We start from the raw sequence: 23,163 nt of genomic DNA, 5'->3' as shown, positions 1-23,163 counted from the left end.
CTGAGACCGTGTTATTAAGCAGTCGGGTCGGACCAGCACGGACCAGCGGGCAACCTATCCACCCACTCCCAGACCGGGGGTCCCTTCAGTCAATCAGCTTCCAGGTTCGATCTGCCCTGGACCCTCCGCGAAGCCCTCCCTCACTCCAGTCCACCTCAGTGCCAATCCCTTCGCGTCCGACGGTACGAAAGGTATCTTTCCCTCCTCCACCTCCTCCCCTCACCCCCCAACCATAGAACGCTGGGAGTTGCTGTTACCGCTGCTGGAAGGAAAAGAGCACACGACTACGGCATTTCCTCGTCTTCCCCTTTTTTTGTGCGTCTTTTACCTCTCTACCATTTCAATTTTGAGATACCCCGTTTTCCATTCCACTGTCTTTCAGGGTGCGGCAGGCAAGTCCCCCGCCTGGCCCCAGCATCCCGTCTCCTTCAGTCCCTCATTTAGCCCCAATTGGCGGTGCCTGCCCTTGGCTCCAGCAAGCCCGCCAGAGGAAGCAAGCTTCGGTGTCGACCCCATCCCGTCCCTCGTCACCACCACCCGACTACCACCACAACCCACCACAACCCACCACCACCCGACCCGACTTCACCTCCGTCGCCTCACCTCATCCAACTGGACAGGTCCGGCCTCGCACCCGCCGCATTATAGCCATGAATAAACTAGCCAACATGCGTCACTGGCCCGAGAGGATGAGCCCAAACTTTGGCATGTCGCGGGCCAACAACAGCAACAGCAACAGCAGCATGGGCATGCCGCCAATACATCCTCACCAAAAGGTCACAGCCCAGGGTCCCCTTCCTCTCGCTGCCCCCCAGGTTCCCGAGGCTCCCATCCACTACTCGTTCAACGTGCCCTTCGCCTCGGACCTCGCCGGCCCCGACACCGAGGACATCCTGCACGCCACAGCCGACGCCGTCCTCCGGTGGACCCATCCCGAGGACGCACCTGACGACATCCCTGTTTACGAGCTGCCCGTCCACGCCCAGAATCTGGCCCAGCTCCGCAAGATGTGCAAGGAAATAACCCAGAGCCCCCTGGCCATCGAGGCCCATGTCATGTCGACGACGCCCAAGAATGTCCGCGGCCAGGTCACCACCGTCTGTCTATCCGGCACTGCCGAGTTTGTCTACAAGACGCGCGAGACTATCCTGAATGACACTCCCCTCTCGCTGGTGCGTTTCGAATCTAGTTTCTCACCATGGTTCTCTTGGGCCTCACTGTGCTAACCTTCCCCCCCTCCCTACAGCGTTGCACAACAGTTGATGTGGATGGGCACCTGGTTGCCAATCTCGCCGAAGGGGTGCTGAAGAAGGATGTGACAGACTTTCTCGACGAGGTCTCGGTTTTCTGCGGTGTCGACATCTTCCTCCTCGGCCCCAAGCTTACTCCTGTGGTGGATGGCCTGAGCGGCGATGTAGAGGTGCGGAGAGACCAGCGTTGGAGGGTTGCCATCTATGGAGACATACTGGCCTCCGAGCACGCGAAGTGTCGCGTTCTGGTCCAAATCGACAGGCTTGTATGCGCCACCTCCCCCAAATTTGACCACCCCGCCGAGCCGTCTTGCTTACGTTGGCCCTCCTGCAGCTTGGAAGGATTGTCGATGCCATGATTTTTGAGCTCTCTTTGCACCAACTAGTGTGCGGGCGCAACCGCAAGAATATAAAGCTCATAGAATCGGCAACTAACACGGCTATATACTTCCCCCCGCCATTTTCGCAGGCATACCGTTACTGTCCGCCCAACGCAACGCGCCGAGACCCCCAGGAAGTCTTCATCACCGGAGAGAATCCCGGGGCCATTGAGCAGGCCAGATTCAGGGTTCACGAGCTTCTATCTCGCATGCGAATCTTTGTTAAGGATGTCCAGATTCCCTCAGCCAAGATCGACAGCATTCTGCTCAGCCGGATGGACAAGGTCCGGAAGATCATCGAGGCCAACGGCACATTTATCATGTTTCCCCCGCTTGCCTCAAGGCAAAACACTGTGCGGATTCAAGCTCTTGAGAATCTGCACGCGGAACGCTCTGTCCGGGATCTCATGGCCCTCGTACGTGTCATTGAAGCATATATATGGCCCCTAGAATTTTACTAACACGTGTTAACAGGTTGGGCAGTTCTACACGGCTGCGTGGTGGATTAATCAACCGGACAAGCTCCCCCTCCCGCTCCCAAGTCCTAATGACATTAAGACGATGCTAGGTGACATATGTGCCAACTCGGACGCCGATGTTTCTTTTGACAGACTGTCCTTCAACATTACAGGCTCGGACGAAGCTGTGAAAGCCGCTCTCATGGTGATCTCGCAGATCAAATTTGTGGCGCTCTCAGCATATCAGATCCGTGTCAAGATTGAACTTGCCAACGAACACAAGGAATTTGTCAGTGGTAAGAAGAATGGAAAGATCAATAAGATCATGGGCCAGAGCAACGTGCAGATCATGTTCGACAACTTTGGTGAATACAACTTCAATATCGAGGTCTTGGCCCAAACATACGACTCCATGAAACAGGGGTTGACCCTAGTCGAACAGGAGATGCCCGCCTCCATCTCTTTCCACGTGCCCGACCAATACCACAAGCGTATCATTGGCATTGGAGGACAGCACATCCAACGTATCATGAAGAAGCACTCCGTCTTCGTCAAATTCTCCAACGCTATGGACCGTGGTAAGGCCCCGACCCAGTCAGGCTGGTGATGTGTTTGCAAAGCTAACGCGGGAACAGGTGGAATTGGCCGCGAAGACGAAGACAGCCGTGTTGATAATGTGATTTGCCGAACGCCTGCTCGCAATGCTCAGAACCTGGAACTGGTCAAGAGTGAGATACTGGAAATGGTTGACAGAGTTGTAAGATGGAGCCCTCAGCAGGTCTAGCAAGTGCACAGTGCGCTAATATTCGTGGGTACAGGATTCGGAGTTTACCTCTCAAATCGTCAACGTCGACCGTCTTTACCACCGCCGGCTGCTTGCCCGCCTGCCAGACATCGAGGAGCTCGAAAAGAAGTGGAACTGTAAGATCGTTTTCCCTAGCACGGAGCAGGCGAGCGACGAGGTCACTGTTACCGGTCCACAGTGGCAGGTGCCCATGTGTGTTGACGCGTTCCTGGTACGTCTTGTCAGTTCCATCCGATTGATCCATCACATCTTGCTTACCACACGGGATTGCAGGGCATGGTTCCGGACAGGCACGAAGTGATCATGGAACGGTCTTCCGGACTGATCAAATTCCTTCAATCATCCGATTTCGTGCAAAACATTGTGCCCAAGCTCAAGAGCCAACACGAAGTTGAGGTTACCGTCCACGAGAATTCCGACGAGCGTGCCGAGAGTGGCGCCCCTACAGTCACCATCTTGTGGACCTTCACGCGCAACAACGCCGGCGGCCTTCGTGATGCTATGGACTTCCTACAAGGTCAGTTTGCTACTTCTGGTGTTGAACCCGTCCTCATCAAGGGTGCAATTCCTCGCCCTAAGTCGGACACGTTCGAAGAGTCGCTGCAATATTTCGACTCAAAGTTACTTCAGCACGCGCCCGCACCGGTCTCGACAGACTCTCCTACTAAGCCGTCTTTCGGGGACGAGGTTGCGCGCGAGCGCAACACTATCTTTGATCGCCTTCGCAAGCCTGGCAGCATGTCTTCAATTTCGTCCTTCCTTGACCGACGAAAGAACAGCTCTCACTCGGCAACGAATTCCTTCTTCAAGGGTTCCAGCAACGTTTCCAAGTCGTCGCTTATCTCAATTGAATCGACCCGGAGCTTCAACGCTGGCCGAGATCCGTGGAACGATAGTGGTGTCAATCTCCCGGATGATGACAACAACCCCTGGTCCAATACTCGCGTGATGACAGGCAATGGAACCGACCAAAAGCTGGCCGTTCCGCAGCCGGGGGATGCCACACCACGCCACAATGCCCGACAGTCTGCTGACAGCGGGCGCCCATCGACATCTCATTCTACCAATTCAGGATACCCCGGCCCTCTTTCTGGGCCATTTCGTTAGATTCTCATCGTTCGGCTTCAAAATTCTAGACGCACGGATTGTTTTTCGTCACTTGCGAGGAAAAGAAAATACCCTATGGCTGGATATACCCCTGGAGTAAAATGCCCGGTAGTTACTCTGCATTTGGTCGGCTGCACGTTTTGAGTCTGCATTTGCTTTTCGCTCTTGTCTGTTTTCATTTTGTCTTTTTTTCCTTGTCATCTTTTTCTTTTTTAATCGTCATGCCTTGTTAGCGGGGATGTCTATTGTGCCTCGTCTTTCTCCATCACGAATAACGTCCACTCCTTTACGCAACGATGATTAAACACACGCACAAGCCAGCTCGGAGGAAAATCGTGGACACGATTCCATTCGGCAAATCAGATCCCCGCCATTTCCAGACGATTTAGCAGTTGTATACCCAAGCAAGGGGGGAGGGTATCATGTATCGATTCGTTTTTATTTTGCGTTTTGCGACTTGCGATACCCTTGGCCCTTGCTTCCTTTCAACCCCCTCGCTTTATTATACCCTCGTCGTTTTCTCCTATCTTCGTGTTTCATGTGGCTGCGGTCTGCTTTCTTCATCGTTGTCATATATCCATCCAAACCATTCTCCGCTTGTGTTTTATGTCCTTCGCTCTCGTCTGTCTTTATAGATGGACTCTGAAACATCGGGGAAAGATGAAGGGTTCTCCTGTGCCTGGTGTTTTCATCAAGACGGAGGTCTGTTGGTTGGAGTGCAGTTTGATGCGGAATTTGAGGGGAGCCAGGGAAGATGAAGGTTTTATGTCGCAATGAAGGCAAAGAGTGCCAAGTTGGAGTATAAGCCGGCGGTGTTATGGCCATGGCAATCAGAGGCTGACCATGGCTAGGAAGCCGTGTGCACTAGAAAGGACAAAGTGGGTGGCATCTTGAGGGTGGTTGTAGTTGAGAAGAAAGATGACTGAGCGAAGAAGAGCAATGAGGGAGGCGGGGTATATCTGATGTGTATGACGGGTGAGATCAGCGGTCTATTTCTTTGCTCTTTTATCCCTTTTTTCTATCTTTTCGGGATGGACACACAAATGATACCCCTGGGTTGCGCCATATAACTAAGAGAAAAAAGAAAGAAAAGGTCACGAACTGAAATGATTTCGAAAGAAAAACTAGAACAGATCGAGCCAAATATGTCGTTGTTTGCATCTATCATGACCTGGCGTGTTGCTCTGCCATCTCGTCCTTCCGTTGATTGGGAAGACCATGAAGTAGGTAGATAAAGGGCTCCGGGGGTAACGAAGACAATGATACCCGAAGTACCTACTGAGAAAGAAACACTACCAGCTTTGTAGAGCGTGTGGCCTGAGTTGCTATATAAGCAGTGTTCCATGCTCAATTTTAACGATGATTCTTTTATGGTGGCTTAAGTACCTACCTACCTACAACGCTGGAATGAAGCGCAATCCCCAAGAACTAAAAACCCCCTGGGGTATTTATTTCATCTTTTGATCCTCCCAAATCCTTTGTTTCTTTTTTCATCCCCCTTTCCCTCCCTCCTTCCCATTCATCCGCTATCCCCTTGAGAACCTTCCCCTTAGGAAGAAAAAAAAGGGGACATTAAACCAATCCGATCCGTCCATGACAGTGAAAATGATGGCCCAACCCAAGCAAGCTGTTTTCGCTTTTGCGCTGTGCGGCTTCCTCCGCGTCTAGTAAATTCAGACGGGCATGCAAATGCTCCATCTCATCGCCTCTATCTCTCTAATTTTTCTCCGTGCCGGATATTAAGGGACGGCTTGATCCCATCATCCCGTATTCGCCACACTATCATTTCTCGCCTTCTCGTCAATCTGGACCGGGATGCAAGGCCGTGGTGGTACCTTTATAGTAGGCAATATTACTCAGTACCGTGAACATGGGTCTTAAACGACATCGTCGTCGTTGCGCAGGCCGGCGTACTCGGTTCCCTGATTTGCTGTGCTAAGGCGGGCACAAAGGCTGAGGAGCACTACCGTCTCGGTAGCGGCGTAGTGGTTCAGTGCGTCGAGGAGGATCTGTAGATGGCGGCTGAAGTTATTTTCCCACTTGCGGATGACGTCAAAAAGTTCACTGGTACGGGCTGCCTCGTCCTTGGCTTTGTCGTCCGTGGCTGAAGTAGAGCCCGATGCCTGGGAATCGGCCCCGGCCTTCTGCGACCTGACCGCCTGGAACTGCTTCCATTGCTCGTCCGTCATGTTGGGGGGCTTGACAGTGCCAGTGAGGTCCGGGTCTGTCTTCTCAAGCTCGCGCGACAGCCAGTTGGTGTAAGTGGCAAAAATGGTGCACGTCTGCATCAGTTTTGAGTGTATCTAGGAGAGAATGTAGGCGGTCAGAACGGCAACGACGGGGAGAGATATAGAACTAAAAGCACAGAGAACCATACCCTTAGTAGCTTGCTGTTGGTCAGCATGCACTCTTTCAAGCAGGTATCGAGGAAATCCACATGGTCTTGCATCAGCTCGTCGACAGTGCGGGTAAGGCCGGGGGCTCCGCCGCTTCCCGCCGCTTTTGCGGCTGCAATGCCGTCCTGCGCCGAGCTGGTGACACCGGCATCCTTCTCGCGAAGGCGCGACATCAAGCTCTGCCAGTTGGGCTCAATGACTTCGGCTGTGCAAAAGTACAGCAGCTGCTGTACAAAGACCAACATGCGTGCGCGAAGGGTCCAAACGCGGCGCTTCCAGATCTCGAGATTGCGTGATGACGAGCGATGGGCCCACACAATACCGTTAGTGTGCGTCTGCCACGTTGCCGAGAGCTGCGATTCCAGGTGGCGCAGAGATAGCAGGTAGCGAAACAGGGCCTGGTAGCGCCATACCGTCTTGCGGCTGATGACGAGGGACACGGGGAAGGGAACGGCGTAATCAAGCTGGAGGGAGGTGAACCCGCTCGCATTCTTATCATTGTCGACGGGCTGGTTCGTTAGGGGCTGGAGAGACTCGCCTTGCTCGATGCCCGTAATGTTGACGACACGCTGCAGCGACTTGGTCAGGGTGATCTCGTTCATCTCGACCTTGACATCCTCTTTGAAAGGGTCCAAGGCCACGATACTGCCGGGCTGGCGCAGGACGAGATCCAGGAGCGACTGCAGCTTTCCTGTGTTGACCGACTTGACGGGTTTCCGCAGCTCTGAGGTGCCGAGCTCGAGAAAGTAGGAGAAGTAATCGGAGGGATCCAAGAAAAAGTAGTGCTTGAGCGATCTCAGCCTGGCGGGCAGAGCGTGCGTGGTCAAGAGCAGCTGCATTAGTGACTCGTTGGCGTGGGCATAGGCATTGTTGACATTATCGAGAAAACGGCTATCGTCGAACGAGGTCGGTACATCTCTAACCTGCAGACTCACGTCTACTCCGCCGCACTCCCTGACGACATTGAGATACTTGCCGGCAAGCAAGACCTTGTCCTTGACGGCCTCGAGCTGCGGTGGTACATCGTGGTCTCTGATGGTGTACCGTCGTTCCCAATACTCGTCGGTATAGTCCTGTTCCAGCCTCTCGCGGCGGATGCTTCTCTGTTCCTTGACAAGGAACTCAGAGTGGGGGTCGTTGATGCCGCCGTGGTGAAGCCACTCGTTCAGCATGGCCATGTAGGGGCGGCTTGCGTCCCTCAGCAGAGCCGTAAGTAAGGTGCGCGAGGCAGGGTCGCCAGACATGGACTCGAGCCTCTTTGTTATCAGGCCGAGCACCACGCCCCCCTTGCAGATCTTCTTGCCTGTCATGTTTCCCGGCACTAGGTCGCCGCCGTCCCTCAGCTGCTCGAGGATGTGGTCGAAATCGTCGGCACTATCGCTCGATTCGTCCGTCTCGTCGTCGAGAAGGGCATTCCGCTTCAGCAGATCATGGGCGAGGGCGTATATCTGAGACATCATGTGGCCGGTTGGCAGGGTGTGAACATTGAGCACATGCAAGGTGAAAGTATCGTTGGTGAGGAACTGCGCCTCAAGCTGGGAGATCATGACGAGATACTCCTGGAGGAGCTTGCGTATTGACGCACACAGGGCGTGGTTGACAGAGCCAAACTCTTCGCGGCTCTGAACGTCGACAAAGGTCTCGAGGGCCGTGTAGTGGGTGGCCATTCGAAGCATGGACTGGGTCAGGTCCTGGAGGCTTGGGTCCAGACCTGGCAGGATGCGCCACTGGGGCCCCGACAGACGGTCGCGTTCCTCGTAGGGGTTGTACCCCTTTGCAAAGCGTATATACTGGCCTTCGAAGCCCATCAGGACGAACAGCAGGTCCTCGAGAATGACCGCCTCCTGGACGTCGAGGGACAGGTCGTGTAGGGGGGTAGGCTGCAGGTCGGGGGGCGCCGACGAGGCAAGGGGCGGGATCGAGATGCGCGAGGCCAGCGGCGCTGACGTGTGCGGGAGTAGGGTGGCCTCAGGATCCCAGGGTGCTTGGGGGGGCTTCTCCATAAGGGGTTCTTTGCCTCTGGGCTCAGGGGGCCGCTGCTGCTGCTGCGGCGGTGGCTGCGGTTGCTTCAAGCCATCGGCGCCACCCTTGCTGCTCGGGCCTGAGCGGCGATCGGGGCTCCGGGTGCGGGATACGAGCGTCTCTCGAGTGGTCACCTGCACTTTCTCGGTGCGGCGCTCCTCGACTGACCGGCTCGTCTGGCGTGGATTCCCCGAGGCAGTACGCTTGTGGGCCTGGGAGGTGCCATAGCTGCTGCTGATCGGCGGAGAGGCAGCCTGGGGCCTGTGAGCATCGCGATCAGCTCTGGATTCGGACCTGAAGTTGTTGCTGCTGCCGCCGCCGCCAGGATCCTTAACAGAAGCAGCGGTGGTGCGGGGCCGTGATGTAGATGCCGACGTAGCTGCTCTAGAGTGATCCGAAGTAGCAGCACCAGTCCCAAGGCCACTGCTTCTCTTTTCGGCGTGCGTTGACGGTCTGGCGGTGCTCGACGACATGATCCCTGTCTACATTTGCAATCCGATGCCCTTGTCGTTGTATTCGTCGTATTAGTCGTCGGCGTCGTCGTCGTCGTCGTCGTCGCCGCCGCCGACAGCATTGGTCGGTAGTGCTAAGCTACGCTCTTTTGGAAAGAATGAATATCTTACTCTGTACTTGCTACAGTGGCCTTCTTGTGGGTTTTGCGGCGTGCAGTTGTCGGCTCTCGTTGCAGCGCCAAGTTCGCGGCCGGTTAATCCTAACCTAACCTACCGAGCTACCTACAGTACAAAAAGGTGCAGTCGCGCCTCGACACGCTGTGCATGCTGCCCGCCGCCGCTCTCCTCCTTCACCCCACCCCACCGCCCTGTTTTGATAGTATTAGCGCCTCTTTGGCCCTGGGATGTGGGGCTAAAGGCGAGGCTGGCACCTGCCCTGCCGCCCCAGCGCAATTGGTTCCTCCACTCCCCGGGTACCTTGGTACATGCAGGGGGGGGCTCCTGGGCCAGGTTGTGGCCGCCTGGGCTGAGAGAGGCCAGGAGCTTCGTAGCCTCTCTGTGCCTGGAGCTGTCGACCTCCAATTGCTGCCTCACCTCCAAACGTCCCGCAAGAACCGGCTCACAGTACCACCATTACAACCGCCACCACCGCTGCATCTCCGATCTGTGAGCTTCTAGTTTTCAACCGCAGCATCCCGAGCCACAGCGCAACTTTAACATCACAGAAGCAAGAGCCATCCGGCCCCGAACACCAATACCACCGCCAAAATGTTTATGGCAAGATCAGAATACGGTGAGCTCCTCTTCTCTCTTTAAGACAGCCAGGGGCCATGCACGCTCTACAGCCTGCTTTTTGCTAACACTTTGCATTGGTAGATCGGGGTATCAAGTATGTTATTGCGCGCGAACAATTACTCTCTCTCCCTTTCCTCTCGCTACCCGCGCCCCGTTTGCGTCACCCCAAGCCCGCAGACCGAGAACGAGCATTAAGCAGAGCTAACCGCATTTTCCGCCCGCCTACAGCACCTTCTCTCCCGAAGGGCGCCTCTTCCAGGTCGAGTACTCGCTCGAGGCCATCAAGCTGGGCAGCACGGCCATCGGGGTGGCGACGTCCAAGGGCGTGATTCTTGGGGTGGAGAAGCGCGTGACATCGACGCTGCTCGAGACGTCGTCGGTTGAGAAGATTGTCGAGATCGACCGGCACATTGGGTGTGCCATGAGCGGCCTGCAGGCTGACGCACGGTCCATGGTCGAACACGCCCGCGTCGAGTGCCAGAGCCACGCCTTCAACTACAACGAGCGCCTGCGCGTCGAGAGCTGCACCCAGGCTATCTGCGACCTGGCGCTGCGCTTCGGCGAGAGCGCCGACGGCGAGGCCTCCATCATGAGCCGCCCCTTTGGGGTCGCCCTGCTCATCGCCGGCTACGACGAGGACGGCCCTTCGCTCTACCACGCCGAGCCCTCGGGCACCTTTTACCGCTACGACGCCAAGGCCATTGGCAGCGGGAGTGAAGGCGCCCAGGCCGAGCTGCAGAATGAGTACCACAAGGTATGTTTTGTTTTGTTTTATGTGCCCAAGTCCTAGAGAGAGCGACCCGGCTTCCACGACAGCGCGTCAAACTCGTCCCTCAAACTAACACACCTTCTTTCCCAGTCACTCACCATCGAAGACGCCGAGACGCTGGTGCTCAAAACACTCAAGCAGGTCATGGAGGAGAAGCTCGACTCCAAGAATGTGCAGCTGGCGAGCGTAACCCTGGAGCGGGGCTTTAGAATATACACGGACGAGGAGATGGCTGCTGTCGTTGAGCGGCTCCCTGCGAACTAGATACATTACCTACCTTATCTAATAGGTTTGTCCCGCCCACCCCTCTAGCCATGTTTTAAAATTCTCTTATGTGTACAACCGGTATTCAATTCAGTTACCTTACCTACCTACCTCATGCACACACACAAAGCGTGACCGCCTGCTGGTTTTTGTCTTTAATCATAAAAAGGACAAGCTCGCGCCATGTGTTGTTGCCTTGTATGTACATACATGTTCGTGTCTACGTGCGTCCGCAGCGAGAAAGTTGGCATCGAACGGGATAGGAACCGCGCTATTTTATTGTTGAATGTGAAAGACACAGTCCCCTTTGCATCTCTGTCCAGAGTTTGGTTGTTACAGGTAAGGGTAAGGGTGAGGAAGGTGCTCATCAATCTCTTTTTGTTTCCTTTCCATTAATTGATATGTTGCTTATTTACATTTACAGTTCCCCCCAAGTTGTGATTTCGCAGGTTGGCAACTGATCATGATCATAGCCTTGAAGAACCAGTGTCACAACTACCTATGCGGCAGGGACTGCGATGAGAGCCTTCATGTCAGTAGCCAGTGGAATAGAATGACAACTGGCAGCACTTGAAAAGGACTTTTTCCCGCCCAAATATATACCTATAGCAATAAACAGACAAGACAGCAAAGCTAGTTTCGTCCTGCTCCGTAGCTCCCCTTTTCCGACCCTATTCCTAAATACAGAAAATGTCAAGCGGTCGTGATTGAACATCACAGAATCAACCCGTCTAAAGTGAGAAATAAGTGTGAATAAATCCATTAATCGCCGCCCCCTAAATCAAGAGTCTCGAGATCTTGTTCGACGCTAAGCAGGCCCAGGGCATAGTGCGTCTGCTCCGTTTTGGCAAGGACGAGGCGGTCATCGCCGGCTTCGAGCTCCTGGATGCGGCGATCGACGCGGCGGGGGCGCATCCATATAGTTTGTGGATGGGAGGCGGCGAGGTTTGGCGGACTGTGGTAGGGAGGCCCGCGGCCGAGTTCAGCCGCCTTGAGCCAGGCCGACTCGCAGCCGTCGGCGATCTGGTGCGCCGATTGCCACCCCGTGAGCCGCGCTATGTCGTGCAATCGCCGGATGGTCCAGTGCCGTTGAGTGATATCCCTGTACTGAATGGGACGTAAAGGCTGAGTTAGCAAGAAACCCGGGAGAGGGGTTGCGCGCAAGGCATATTAAAAGGCTGAACGGTAAAGCAAAGGATTATGACCAACCTGGATGGCTGCCACAAATAGACAAAATGAGCTCTCGATAAAGGCCGCGCCCTCAAGTGTGCTGATGGCTTCCAGGCTCTGGCTATCTTCGTGGAGGCCGGCAGCGATACGCCCGATCTCGTTGGCCCACGGTGCCGTCTGCCGTGCAGCTAGTCCCGCCGCCACCACCGAGAATGGCGGCATCGACGGGTGTGCTCTGTATAATGCGATGAGGCCCATGTTAAAATTCAACCAGATGCCCGCGATGCTGTATGTCCGGTATTTTAGGGCGGGGCCAAACGGTGTGTCTTCAGGTGGCGCATGGTCTGGGCCCATGGGCGCAAAGTCTAGTCCGAGACGGGACCGGAAAACCTCGAAGGCCTCGCGAATGGCTTCCCACTCGCCGAGCGCAGTTGCTGTGCTTGTCTCGAGATCCATCCCGTCATCTGTCGCCGGCGAGTTCTCGCGGGGCGGGCTAAAGCCAGTCGGCAACGAGAAACCATGAGACGGAAGCAGGCCTGCGAACATTGGCGGCTCGCCCAGCGGAGGACCATTCGCATGAGGTGGCGGACCGGACATACCATGCCCCTGACCTTGACCCATCGGCGGCGGCCCCCCCATCGGTGGCGGCCCTCCCATCGACGATGGCCCTCCCATTGGCGGAGCCCCTCCCGGACGCGATCCAGCTGCCTCGGCCTTTCTTGCTTTGCGTTTGCGGATAAGGTCCAAAGACGCAAAGTTGGCCAACCGACCAAGTAAAAGCATGAGGTGGTCAAAAGTCCCATAGCTATTCGAAGAAATGCACATTAGCAAAGAGCAAGAGGAAGCAGGGGTAGTTCACAGCCCCCCATGTTTCGACTTACATGGCATCCATCTTCGCGAACTGTGCTCGAGGCGAGCACTGAGTCCAGTGATCATATTCCATGCTTGAGCATTCAGGTCAGCGAACTCTCTCAATTAGGTTTGCGCAGTGCCCGTGACTTACAAAAGACGAGTCCCCCCAAGTATGCTCTGGTAGACATCCATCTTGCAATACCACCAGAAGAGATCGCTTAGGTGCTCATAGTTCTCGATGTCTCGCTCTGTGTATTTCCGTGCGGACGGTCGCGGCGGTCTATCGTCCATTATGTGGCCAGATTCACCAAATGTGACATTTTGGCCCGTAATCTGGGAGATAAAACCCGCATCGACTCGTTCTCCGTCAGGGTCTATGACAGTCTGCAAGGGGTTGCCGAAGACATCGAACTGCTGAGCTCGACACTCCTGCAGCCTGAGCCATCTCTTTTGTTTAAGGGGTAATATCTCGCGCGTCATTTCCCTCAATGGCATCTCTCTCATGATGGCGCGGGCTCCCCACATGTGCTTGCACCACTTGTCGTGATCCGAGTTCCAGACCTCGTAAAAACCGAGCAGCAGCGTAGCTGCAAGTGTTGCCGGCTGCGTGCGCTTGTTTGTACTCTGGTAGTTCTTTGAGATCCTTCGGAGGCTGAGGTGGTAGTGCTTCATGGCTGCCGTAGCTGGTGTCTCTTGTAGCTTGGCCATCTGGAGGGCACCTAGTGCAAGCATTGCTTGCATCAGAGCCGGGTGGTGAAAAGCCATGATTGGGAATGTGTCTAATATACACCAGTTAGAACGCTACACACTCAGGCGTCGATCTTGGGGGTGGGCTCTCACAGGTCCAAATGTGTTGGCGAGCCTTTGGAACGGGTTGGCCTTGGAACATGGGTGTAGGATCAAACGGGTGCCTCTCGTACAGAGACATGCTTGGGCCTGTCACGTTTACAAAATACCAAAACACGGCTGCGGTCTGCGGGTCGTTTAGGGGCGAACTGGCGGACGACGGCATATACGTGTCCAGTATGGTCTGGTCTGCAAAGCTCGAGACGGTTCGAACGCGTACTCCATACAAGTCGTGAGGGACGGCAAGTCGTCTGGCTACTTGGATGCCCAGGTCATTCAACTCGAGATCTGCTGCCTGGCCATCCTCGTCCATTTCGTCATCCGAGTCACCTATGGATGCCTCGTCGTCAGAGTCCCAGTATTCCCTCTCGGCCGAGCTAGAATGTTTCAGAGAAGGTAAGCCATGTTCCACTGGCGAGACCGAAGCACCGGCCGACACGGACGGCGATGCATGCTGCTGCTGACCATAACTGGGTGAGGGCGACTCCAATGGCTGGTTGGCTTCGAATTTTAGGGGAGCTGCAGAGGCATCTAGTGCATTCCCCAGCTGCGGCCCGGAGGTTTGAGCATAGCCGGGGGGCGGTAGAGAGCTGGGAGTTAAAAGGGGAGGGGAGGGTTGCGCCTTGTCCGGGCTGTAGAAGGGAGGACTCGAGCCGGACGGTCCACCTAGCGGTCGGTTCGGGTGCCTCTGAAAGGACTGCCCGAAAGAGCCAGGCGCGACACCTGTAAAGTCTACAGACGGGGGCTTTGGGGCGATAATGACCAAGGGACCCTGAGATGAGCTTGATTTGACCTGTGAGGCAGTGAGCTGGGCGGTCACCAGGGCATCCTGGGCCTGCTGGTGATAAATGGGGTGGCCAAAGAAGTTGCCAGGCGTAAAGGAGCCGATGGGCTCCTTGAAAGTGAGGCGCTGGTTGTAGCCCTCGCACTGCCGCTTGGACTTGATGCAGTTACCGCAGGTCGGCTTTGCTTCGTCGCACTTGATGCGCCGCCGCCGGCATGCTGAAAGGCGGGAGGGTTGGGTGTTAGCTGGCTGACGGAAGCGGGCCTGGAACACGCCATGACGGCAATGTGGAATGACATGGACATACTAAGGCAGCCAGTCTTTGTCCGCTTCCTCACGGCATTCTTCTTTGGCCCCTGATTTGGCCTGCCTTCGCCGCTCGGCCCGGCCGGAGGTGGGGATGGCAGCTGGGACTCGTGGGGAGGAGAGTCATCCGAATCCATGGCGTCGAACAAGCGGCTCAGTTTCCGAAGGAGAGAAGGGGGGGAACTTTTATGTGGTGGTACCCGGCAGTGTGCGCTTCTCCAGCGCCAAGACGGGGTCGTGAGTGGGCAGCGTCTTGACCTCTCTATATTCGGCCCTCGCCACAACTACTATCAACCGACGAGGCTCTAGTAGGCAGTCGGTAAAATTATCCAATGCGCGGCAGCGGCAGCGGCAGCAACAAATAGAGACAGGTAGGGGAGGCGCGCAGGTATTAAAACGTCGACGGCTGTGAGGGCGAGCTGGGCGGCGAAGGGAAGGGGGGTAGTCGGCCGGGGGAGCGTCTGTACATGCGGCACCTCATCGAAGCGACTGAGAGTGAGACAGGAAATCAGAACTGGCGTAACCGTCGACGTCGTGGACCAATCTCGACACACGGCCTCGCCAGGCTCTCTGGAACCCGGGCTCTCGCTGTGGTGGCAGATTGCTGTGTGAGTACGAGCACGGGGTAGCTACCTATGTATGCTTCTCGCACAACACGGCGCACGCTAGCTTGGTGTCATTGCCGGCCGAAGCAGTCAGACAAGAAGGTGGGTGGTGCGGAGACGGTAACGCAAGGCGACCGAGTGCCTGAGAGCGAGGGTGAGGGTGAGGGCGAGAGAGAGCGAGGTCTGCAGGTACCTGCTTGGTACGGATACCACTGCTGCTGCTGTGCTGTAGTCGCCGTGCTAGGTGATAAGATGTATACTATTCGTAGGTATTTGTAGACCTGGATAAGTATCTTATGTGCGCCAAAGATAGTTACAATTGGCTCGGGCCTAGATTAGTCAGGTAAGGTAGCTGACGGCGGCGAGGTCGAGGATGAAGAAGACGAAGACGAAGACGAAGATGAAGACCAAAACTGAGCCGTAATCAATTGAGCGAGCGAGCGAAACCGAGAGAAAGCAATTGAAGCGTCCGTGTTCCTTCTCTCAATCCCCTCAATCCCAGCGGGGACCGAGACGCCGCTTGAAATTACGTGGGGTATGGTATATGGAAATAAGGTAAAGTAGGTAAGGTAAGTAATTGTTTGTACTAATTGGTGGACGAAGTACCGAATATTCGATGCAGTCCGGCTACGTAGATGAGATATCGAGGGGGTCGACGTGGAGATGCTACTATGCAAGACCTACCTTAACATTATCTTCCACCTACACGGCGACAATCCACGGGCCGATCGTGGACAAGAGGCGTTGTGCGAGGGTGGATCGGCGGACGTGTAAGCGCCTTTTGGGGGGGAAGGAGGTGGTTGCCGTGATTGGGCCAGCCCCCCAATCGGAACTGGAGGGCTCCTCCCCAGCTAAGGTAGGCCTAGCAATTAGATACGACATTCACCCTCCATCGTACTAGCTACAATCGCTAGGTGGGAAAATTAGGTACTGTATACAGGAGGTATCATCCATGAATGTTCCCGGTCCGTCACCAACATTTTAGAAACCCGCTCCGTCGTATCCGCTCCTCCCCTAGGCTACACTAGTATCAACCCTACTGAGTCTGGGTGTTCAGTGGCCAGAACAGGAGCGCGGGGGCTGGCAGACAGAACCTTGAGCACATAACCCATGGAAGCCCGGTAGCTGCAGCCTGCAGCCTCCAGTGTTAGGATGTGGAGGGGCACAACGGCCAACAAAAGCAAGGGGCCATCACTGTAGGCAGGGGTGTCGCGGCGACAACCACTGTGTAGCGTTGATGCAGAACGGAGGATGGGATAGACATCCCGAAGGACGACGTTTGGTCAATCCGTTTCCCACTTCCTCGTCTTCAAATGCCGAGGGCCGTAGTGCCCCTCTAACTGCAATTTCAAGCTCCTTCCCGTCGCCAGGTCCATCCTGCCTCAAGGAACTGAGGTGAATGTTGAGACAAAAAGGGCAGGGGCGTCTTGGTCTTGAACTTAATATGCCTACCGTAATTGAGGGCAATCTGGCTTCGGTTGAAAAGACCAACGAGACCGGGACTCGACGAGGCAACTGGGGCACTTTTGTGTCTCCAAATCCCTGGCCAAAGGAGTGCTGGAGTAATCTAGGTGATACACGACCAATCCCCGCCGTGACTTGCAGGAGGTTGGAACAAGGAACTCCCAAGTATGGTGCAAAGGTACTGTGGTTGTACCATTGTCAACCCCCTGATAATATATATGGAAAGTGAAATATCGTGACCTCAAGCCCGCAATGTGCGGCAGGGAGCGCTGGTCCGTCCCTTGCAGACCGGAGACCGGGCTTTTCTTTTTGCGTTTGATTGTGAGATAGATCGGTCAACCTAAAAATACTCTCCACGTTATTAGAGGGAAGAATATCGATATATATTCTGTATGGTGCATATCACCGCTACCGCTACCGCTGATGCGAAAGAGTTGGAGAATACCGGGCTCCGCCCTGTCCAGTTCGCACAAGCCCTAATAAAGGGCCGATAACCCAAGGTCGATGCAGGAGTCGCCGGATCTCAATTGTCGGAGAGAGAGACATAGACCCTCAAGACTAGTTACTCTAAACGATCCGCGCTCGATATGTTAGTATGAAATTCCGGGCTGGCGTTGTGAGACAGCCGGAGAACACATCTGTGCTAGACACTAGGCCGCTGTCACGCACATATGCACATATTCAAAATGTTTTACGTTGGAGCCGTAGGAGACCTACCTAGGTAGGCAGGTAGACGTAACATTGCTGTGTTAATGCTGTGCAACGGTCCCAAGCAAACAAGCAACATGGCAATTCGAGTAAAACAGTGACTTGGGTTCCGTCTCTGGGCCCGGGTTGTCGGGGCTCAGGTATGTACGGAGTAGATAACACGAGGAAAGATGTTTCAAGCGTTGTGAGGTTTGTCCTGTCACTCTCCTACTCAAGGTCTCAACTGCGGGGACAAATTTGGGGTTCAAATGCCGAAGCCAGCTCTCTAGGCCCCTGGGCGGACCGGCACACAAGGAAACAGTTTGTTCAGTACGAACATTCAAAGACTTGCTGGACTGTAGTATTCCTTATTCCCGTCCCTATCATGATAACTAAAAAAAAGAAAAGACGGGACACCGAAGATAATTACTGACCCTCCGTCGATAGGTAACTCCCAGGTATGCAATACCTTACGTAGGTGGCGCCCATCTGATCTTAGGGCGTGCATACACTAGGTAGATAAGGGAAACCTCCCAGCAAAAGGGATGAGATGAGGCGCGAACAACCAGACGAAGTAAATTCCAATAGATCTCGAGCCGACTCTCGATACCCCGCGATAAATAAGGTAGGCCCAGGTAATCGGGCAGAAATTCAGCCATTTATGAACACTGTATTTGGTATCCACATAGTCTTGTAGCTTTGTGGTGTACTATGTACGGGATAGGTTAGATTGCTTCCATCCATGCATAGCTCCCCTGCTCGACCTTGAGGCCCGCCCCACTAAACCCTTTTTTTCCTCTGGGTATCGCAATATTAGGGAAAGGGCTTCCCCAAGACTGATCGACACACAACCTCCTAGACAGCTGTACGCCTGAGTAACTTTCAAGACCGAGCGGAAGAAATCGGCAATTATAACCCGTCACCACAACCACGCCAACATGTTTCCCGTCAAAGGCTGGAGCATGGCGGCGGAAGCGCCGATGGTCGAGAAGAAAACGGGACCCGGCGGCAGTGCCCCGCAACAGGCCAGAAAGCGGAAGAGGCCAGGCCAGTCGCAGCCTCCTGTGACGACAGCTAACCTTGCCGATCTATGGGAGAAGGTAATCGAACACAAAGGCAGGGTGCGATCTAAAAAGGGGAAGAAAGGCGGCCGGAAGACCGAGACCGACGAACATGTTGCCGTCCCCGATGAGGGGCCGCAGCCTGGAGCCGAAGAGCCTATTGAAGATGGCCAGTTGCCAAGGCAACAAGGGCAAGCAGATGCCGAACAGGAGAAGAACAAGAAGAACAAAAACAAGAACAAGAACAAGAACAAGGAGCCTTCTGCTGAAGTCCCCGTTGAAGAGGAGAAGCCAGCCGACGCCGACGGGCAACAGCAGTCGGACAATGAGGAGTGGGGCGGCATCGAGGATTCTGACGATGCTGTTCCCGAGGTGGTCGAACCAGTTGAGGAGAAAAATGACAGGAAAAGTAAGAAGCAGAAGACCGACGATACACGGTCTAAGGCGCAAGAAACCAAATCAGAGAGCGGTGCCACAGTAAGCAAAGACAGCAAAAAGCCCTCCAAGGATGAAAAAAATGAAGGGAAGCCTACTACAACACCAGCACCGGCACTAGTTCCTGTCGCCGAGCCGAAGCTCACTCCGCTTCAGGCGTCAATGCGGCAGAAGCTGGTCTCGGCGCGGTTCCGCCACCTGAACGAGACGCTGTACACACGGCCGTCGGTTGACGCCTTCCAGCTCTTCCAAGAATCGCCCGAGATGTTCTCTGAGTACCACGAAGGGTTTCGGCGGCAGGTCGAAGTCTGGCCCGAGAACCCAGTTGACAGCTACATCCGGGATGTCAAGGCGCGGGCCAAAGTGGCGCGGTCCGCAGGAGGGAAGCACGACTTTGCAAACCCGGCCTCGAACGCCCAGGTGCTACCTCTGCCTCGTACCGGCGGCAAGTGCACCATCGCAGACCTGGGGTGCGGTGATGCGGCACTGGCCCGCGCGCTTGAGCCCGTCAAGCAAAAGCTGCACCTCGAGGTTCTTAGCTATGACTTGCAGACTGGCGGCTCTCCCCTTGTGACACCCGCCGACATCGCTAACTTGCCGCTGCGCGACCGCACCGTTGACGTGGCCGTCTTCTGCTTGGCCCTCATGGGCACCAACTGGCTCGACTTTATCGACGAAGCCTACCGCATCCTGCGCTGGAAGGGCGAGCTATGGGTCGCCGAGATCAAGAGTCGGTTCGCGGCACCTAACAACAGAAAAGGCCCCGGTGGTCCCGGTAAGGTAGTCGCGCACAGCGTCGGGAACCGCAAGAAGGCCCCAGCGGGCCCACTCCCGCCTTCTCTCACCTTCTCTGCCCCAGGCAGCAAAAAGACGGCTAAAGGCCGCGACGAAGCCGCCGAAGCCGCCCAGGCCGCCGAGCTGGAGGTAGCCGTCGACGGCGCCGAGAAGCAGCGCCAAGAAACGGACATTGCGGCATTTGTTGAAGCCCTCCGTAAACGCGGCTTCGCCCTGCACAAGGAGCTGGGCGACGGCGCCGCCGACCTAAGCAACAGGATGTTTGTCAAGATGCTATTTGTAAAGGCCATGCCGGCCATCAGGGGCAAGTACGCCGTCGCTGAGGAAGAGAAGGTCAACGACGTGAACGTCAACGGCATCGACGTCAACCGCATCAAGCTAGGCCGCAAGGGGCCGCCCAAGAAGCAAAAGTTCATTGATGAGGAGGATGATGGCGGTAAACATGAGGTGTCCATCCTGAAGCCCTGTGTCTACAAGCTGCGCTGAGAGTGGATTTCACTGCCTTCCATCACATACCTAGGTATATATAATACATAGTTGTACATACCTACCGGCTCGTCGTATTATATACTATGCTACCCCCAAGGAAGTACTCGGGGTTATTAATATTATAAGTTGGCAGCCTGGCATAACCAAGGCTGTCCCATTATCTCTGCCTACTGATCTACGTAGCTTACCAACATCACATGGACAGTAATATGAAGGGTAACTGTAACTGCAGGCTATTCAAGATAGCCGCCACTGAGAAACAGTGACACGGCAGTCCAAGAAAAATAAAATAAAAATCCAAGCAAAAGCTGTGCGCTTGATTCCGTGTTCTCTAATCCCTTCCGTGCCTGTTGCTGAGCTAAATGCCAACCTAAAATAGAAAAACAAAAGCCACGACAGAATGAAAACAGTGAGATGATACTGTGAAAAATTATCGTGTTCTGTATCTCCCTTTATTTTTTGCTTATTTTTGTAGCCCGTCTGATATTCGCAGGAGCCCTCGCCCTCTTTCGTCACACGCATGTCCTGGTTCACCAATTATGGCGGATGGGGAAAATAGGAGTACTGTAAAAGAAATCCCTCCTTGTCCAATTAAAAAACAGTAGACATCGTAGCAGGAATGGATGGACGACGAGTAACACCATAAAAAAAAAGAGCGACAGACACTGTAGAAGCTACCGCGTAGATAAAGAAAAGGGGAGTTAAATGGTCCACCGCGCTATGCTCACCGTACAAATAAATAAATAAACAAACAGCAACGTATCCCCTTCGCCCTTTACTGCAAATTACGCACACGCGCTTCATCCCTCATTGTGCTGTTTCCCTGTATTGCCGATTTACCATTCCACACCTAAAACCTCACACCTCTCTCCCCGAACTCATCATGGCTGTGAAGAGAGAAAGATCTGCCCAAGAAATAGAAGGAACGTCGCCCTCCGCCTGGTAATTGGTCATTACTACTGCTCAAAAATTAGGCTGGCCGCGTATTCGACGTTTCCCCCAGTTGCATCCAAGGCTCTAATTGCCTTTTCCTCAGAAGCGCCAAGCGCCATGAGCTGTTCGATGTGTTCTCGTGGGAAGGGTGGCCTCTCTGGAGCGGCAGCAGCAGCTGGAGCGGCAGATCTAGAAGACGACGATGGGCCAGGCTGAGCGGCAGCAGCAACCGCGGCCGGCGCACTAGCGGGGGGCGCTGCTGCAGCCCCCCCAGATCCGGACGGCACCGTCACAGCGCCTGACCGCTGGCCGATGACGGTCCCAGCAGGGCCCGGAACCTTCGGCTCTGTCTGGTAGGCATCCTCGACCTCCTTGGGAAGGTCTGCCGGGCCTAGAAAAGGAACCTCGACACCCTGAATGATCAGCTTGTCCTTAGCGAGATCGATAGAGGCTTGATGGCGCTTGAGCATGTCGAGACCGAGCAGGAGCTCGACTGCTTTACCCTCCATAACAGTGAAGCTACAAGGCAAGAACAGAGAGCCGATCTTGATCTGAGCTGAGTGGACACGGCCGATGATGTTGGCCGTGCCGACGCCGCGCGCGACGCCGGCAAAGCGCTTGTCAACTAAACGCATGATTCCACATGCCTCGGCGCACGAAGGGCTCATGATGGTAGTCTGAGCCCCAGAATCCACTAGTGCCTTAAACTTGTATCCATTAACCTCGACATCGAGGTAGAGCATGTGCACCTGGCCGAAGACTAGAAACAAACAAAAACAGAGAATTAGTATCAGCTTCGTAAGATGCCTGGGAAAGTTCGACTTTACCTTCAGGATTATGCTCCATGGCATTTTGCAGATTTTCCGTGACTCGCTCTTGGCGAATCATCTCCTCAATCTTGGCCTGCGCCTCGACATCGAAGGGGTCTGCGTTGAGCAGCTGAATCTGGCGCACACGCTCGGCCCGCTCTCTGCGCTCCCTGTCGTATCTATGTGCGAATATCTCGGCGAACCTCCGGGGATCTTCCAGAACTGCCGCTAGGTCTGGTGCCTGTTGCGATAGCTCGGCTCTCATGTTTGGGTCGCCCAGGATCTGAAGTCGGATCAGTTCGGGGTCTCGCTCCGCCTCGGATCGACTGCCGCCGCGCTGCTGGCTAGAGCCGCTGGCAGCGGCGCTGCCTTGCTGTGCCCCCCGGCCGGCGGCAGCTCCCGGGGCGACGTGCGAGCTCCCCCGCATGTCGCGCACGTGGAGAGCCATCATATCGCCGTCGTTAATTTGCAGCTGTTCCAGTGTTTTGGTATTGTCCATGATGAGTTGGCCGTTGTGATACAGGTGCTGGGCACTAGGGTGGTAGCCCGTCTCGGCCTGGACCGAGCTCCGCAGGGTATCGACCGACATTTCGGGGTAGACTTCGAGCGACAGCAGGTCCTGGTCGTCGGCCTGGGGCTCCGAGTTCGTAATGCTTAGCGTGATGCGCCTGTAAGGGGGGAAAGGTGTCAGTAATATGGTAAAAGGGACAAAGGGAAGGGTGGATGTCGGGGCAGTAGAAGGCAGGTGTTGGTAATAGACTTGCATTTTGAAGTTTTATTGTTTTGTTTGTTGATATGCCGGGTATCGAGAGGGAAACGACTTTAGACAAGGAGGTGAGAAAATCCGCGTTGTCCAGGGGTTAGACTGAAGGGAAAAGATAACCCAAACTGATGAAATCCCACAGCGAGAGAAGGCGGCTGGCGGCTGTACGGTTTTAGTTTCACCTTTGGAAAGGAGAAGAAGAGTTAGCTGGCGGCTCAGGGAATTGAAAGTAGCAGTGCTGGATCCAAGGCAACGAGGGGCACGCGGGGCAGATAGAAGCCTCCGGGAACCGAAGCGAGCCGCGCCCCCGCTAGTATTTAGGTAGTCTTTGGAGCCCGTTTGGACGGTGCAGGGGTATGGAGGGTTGGGCTCAGTTAGCCTCAGGAGAATGGGCGGAAAATACCGAATTGGGGGAGTGCGGGGTGGTTCTGATGTCCCACGTTTCGTTGCTTTCCCCACTCAATGT

General features: G+C 55.0%; 6 protein-coding genes across 6 annotated transcripts; 3 read left to right on the top strand and 3 right to left on the bottom strand.

Moving 5' to 3' along the window:
• Positions 1-650: 650 nt before the first annotated feature.
• B0T26DRAFT_645890 (uncharacterized protein) lies at positions 651-4,000 on the top strand (the record flags this gene model as incomplete). The annotated part of the gene is made up of 7 exons (XM_060437768.1): positions 651-1,172; positions 1,247-1,516; positions 1,585-2,046; positions 2,105-2,666; positions 2,724-2,845; positions 2,907-3,104; positions 3,167-4,000. 7 exons carry the CDS (start codon positions 651-653, stop codon positions 3,998-4,000), a joined length of 2,970 nt encoding a protein of 989 aa, XP_060297021.1.
• A 1,877-nt stretch (positions 4,001-5,877) lies between these two features.
• Positions 5,878-8,891, bottom strand: B0T26DRAFT_676418 (Spc98 family-domain-containing protein; the record flags this gene model as incomplete). Its single annotated transcript, XM_060439974.1, has 2 exons — positions 5,878-6,303; positions 6,378-8,891. The coding sequence occupies 2 exons, from the start codon at positions 8,889-8,891 to the stop codon at positions 5,878-5,880; spliced, it is 2,940 nt and encodes a 979-aa protein (XP_060297020.1).
• A 747-nt stretch (positions 8,892-9,638) lies between these two features.
• Positions 9,639-10,698, top strand: B0T26DRAFT_752176 (nucleophile aminohydrolase; the record flags this gene model as incomplete). Its single annotated transcript, XM_060445490.1, has 4 exons — positions 9,639-9,663; positions 9,747-9,759; positions 9,894-10,419; positions 10,525-10,698. 4 exons carry the CDS (start codon positions 9,639-9,641, stop codon positions 10,696-10,698), a joined length of 738 nt encoding a protein of 245 aa, XP_060297019.1.
• Positions 10,699-11,460: 762 nt separating this feature from the next.
• On the bottom strand, positions 11,461-14,793 carry B0T26DRAFT_741261 (uncharacterized protein; the record flags this gene model as incomplete). Its single annotated transcript, XM_060443942.1, has 6 exons — positions 11,461-11,805; positions 11,908-12,673; positions 12,750-12,812; positions 12,872-13,499; positions 13,561-14,568; positions 14,658-14,793. 6 exons carry the CDS (start codon positions 14,791-14,793, stop codon positions 11,461-11,463), a joined length of 2,946 nt encoding a protein of 981 aa, XP_060297018.1.
• A 3,361-nt stretch (positions 14,794-18,154) lies between these two features.
• B0T26DRAFT_320457 (methyltransferase-domain-containing protein) lies at positions 18,155-20,309 on the top strand. Its single transcript, XM_060434364.1, has one exon. It carries the CDS (start codon positions 18,351-18,353, stop codon positions 20,187-20,189), a length of 1,839 nt encoding a protein of 612 aa, XP_060297017.1. The 5' UTR covers positions 18,155-18,350; the 3' UTR covers positions 20,190-20,309.
• A 1-nt stretch (position 20,310) lies between these two features.
• Positions 20,311-20,844, bottom strand: B0T26DRAFT_712390 (uncharacterized protein). Its single transcript, XM_060442082.1, has one exon. The coding sequence runs from the start codon at positions 20,712-20,714 to the stop codon at positions 20,430-20,432; it is 285 nt and encodes a 94-aa protein (XP_060297016.1). The 5' UTR covers positions 20,715-20,844; the 3' UTR covers positions 20,311-20,429.
• Positions 20,845-23,163: the final 2,319 nt, after the last annotated feature.

This window comes from Lasiosphaeria miniovina (assembly GCF_030549165.1).
Source record: "Lasiosphaeria miniovina strain SMH2392-1A chromosome Unknown B0T26scaffold_4, whole genome shotgun sequence".
NCBI classification, from domain to species: domain Eukaryota; kingdom Fungi; phylum Ascomycota; class Sordariomycetes; order Sordariales; family Lasiosphaeriaceae; genus Lasiosphaeria; species Lasiosphaeria miniovina.
This window is presented reverse-complemented; position numbering and strand designations above follow the sequence as displayed.

Coding starts and splice junctions, on each gene's coding strand:
- B0T26DRAFT_320457 (XM_060434364.1), top strand. CDS start 18,351: ATGTTTCCCGTCAAAGGCTGGAGCATGGCGGCGGAAGCGCCGATGGTC.
- B0T26DRAFT_712390 (XM_060442082.1), bottom strand. CDS start 20,714: ATGCGTGTGACGAAAGAGGGCGAGGGCTCCTGCGAATATCAGACGGGC.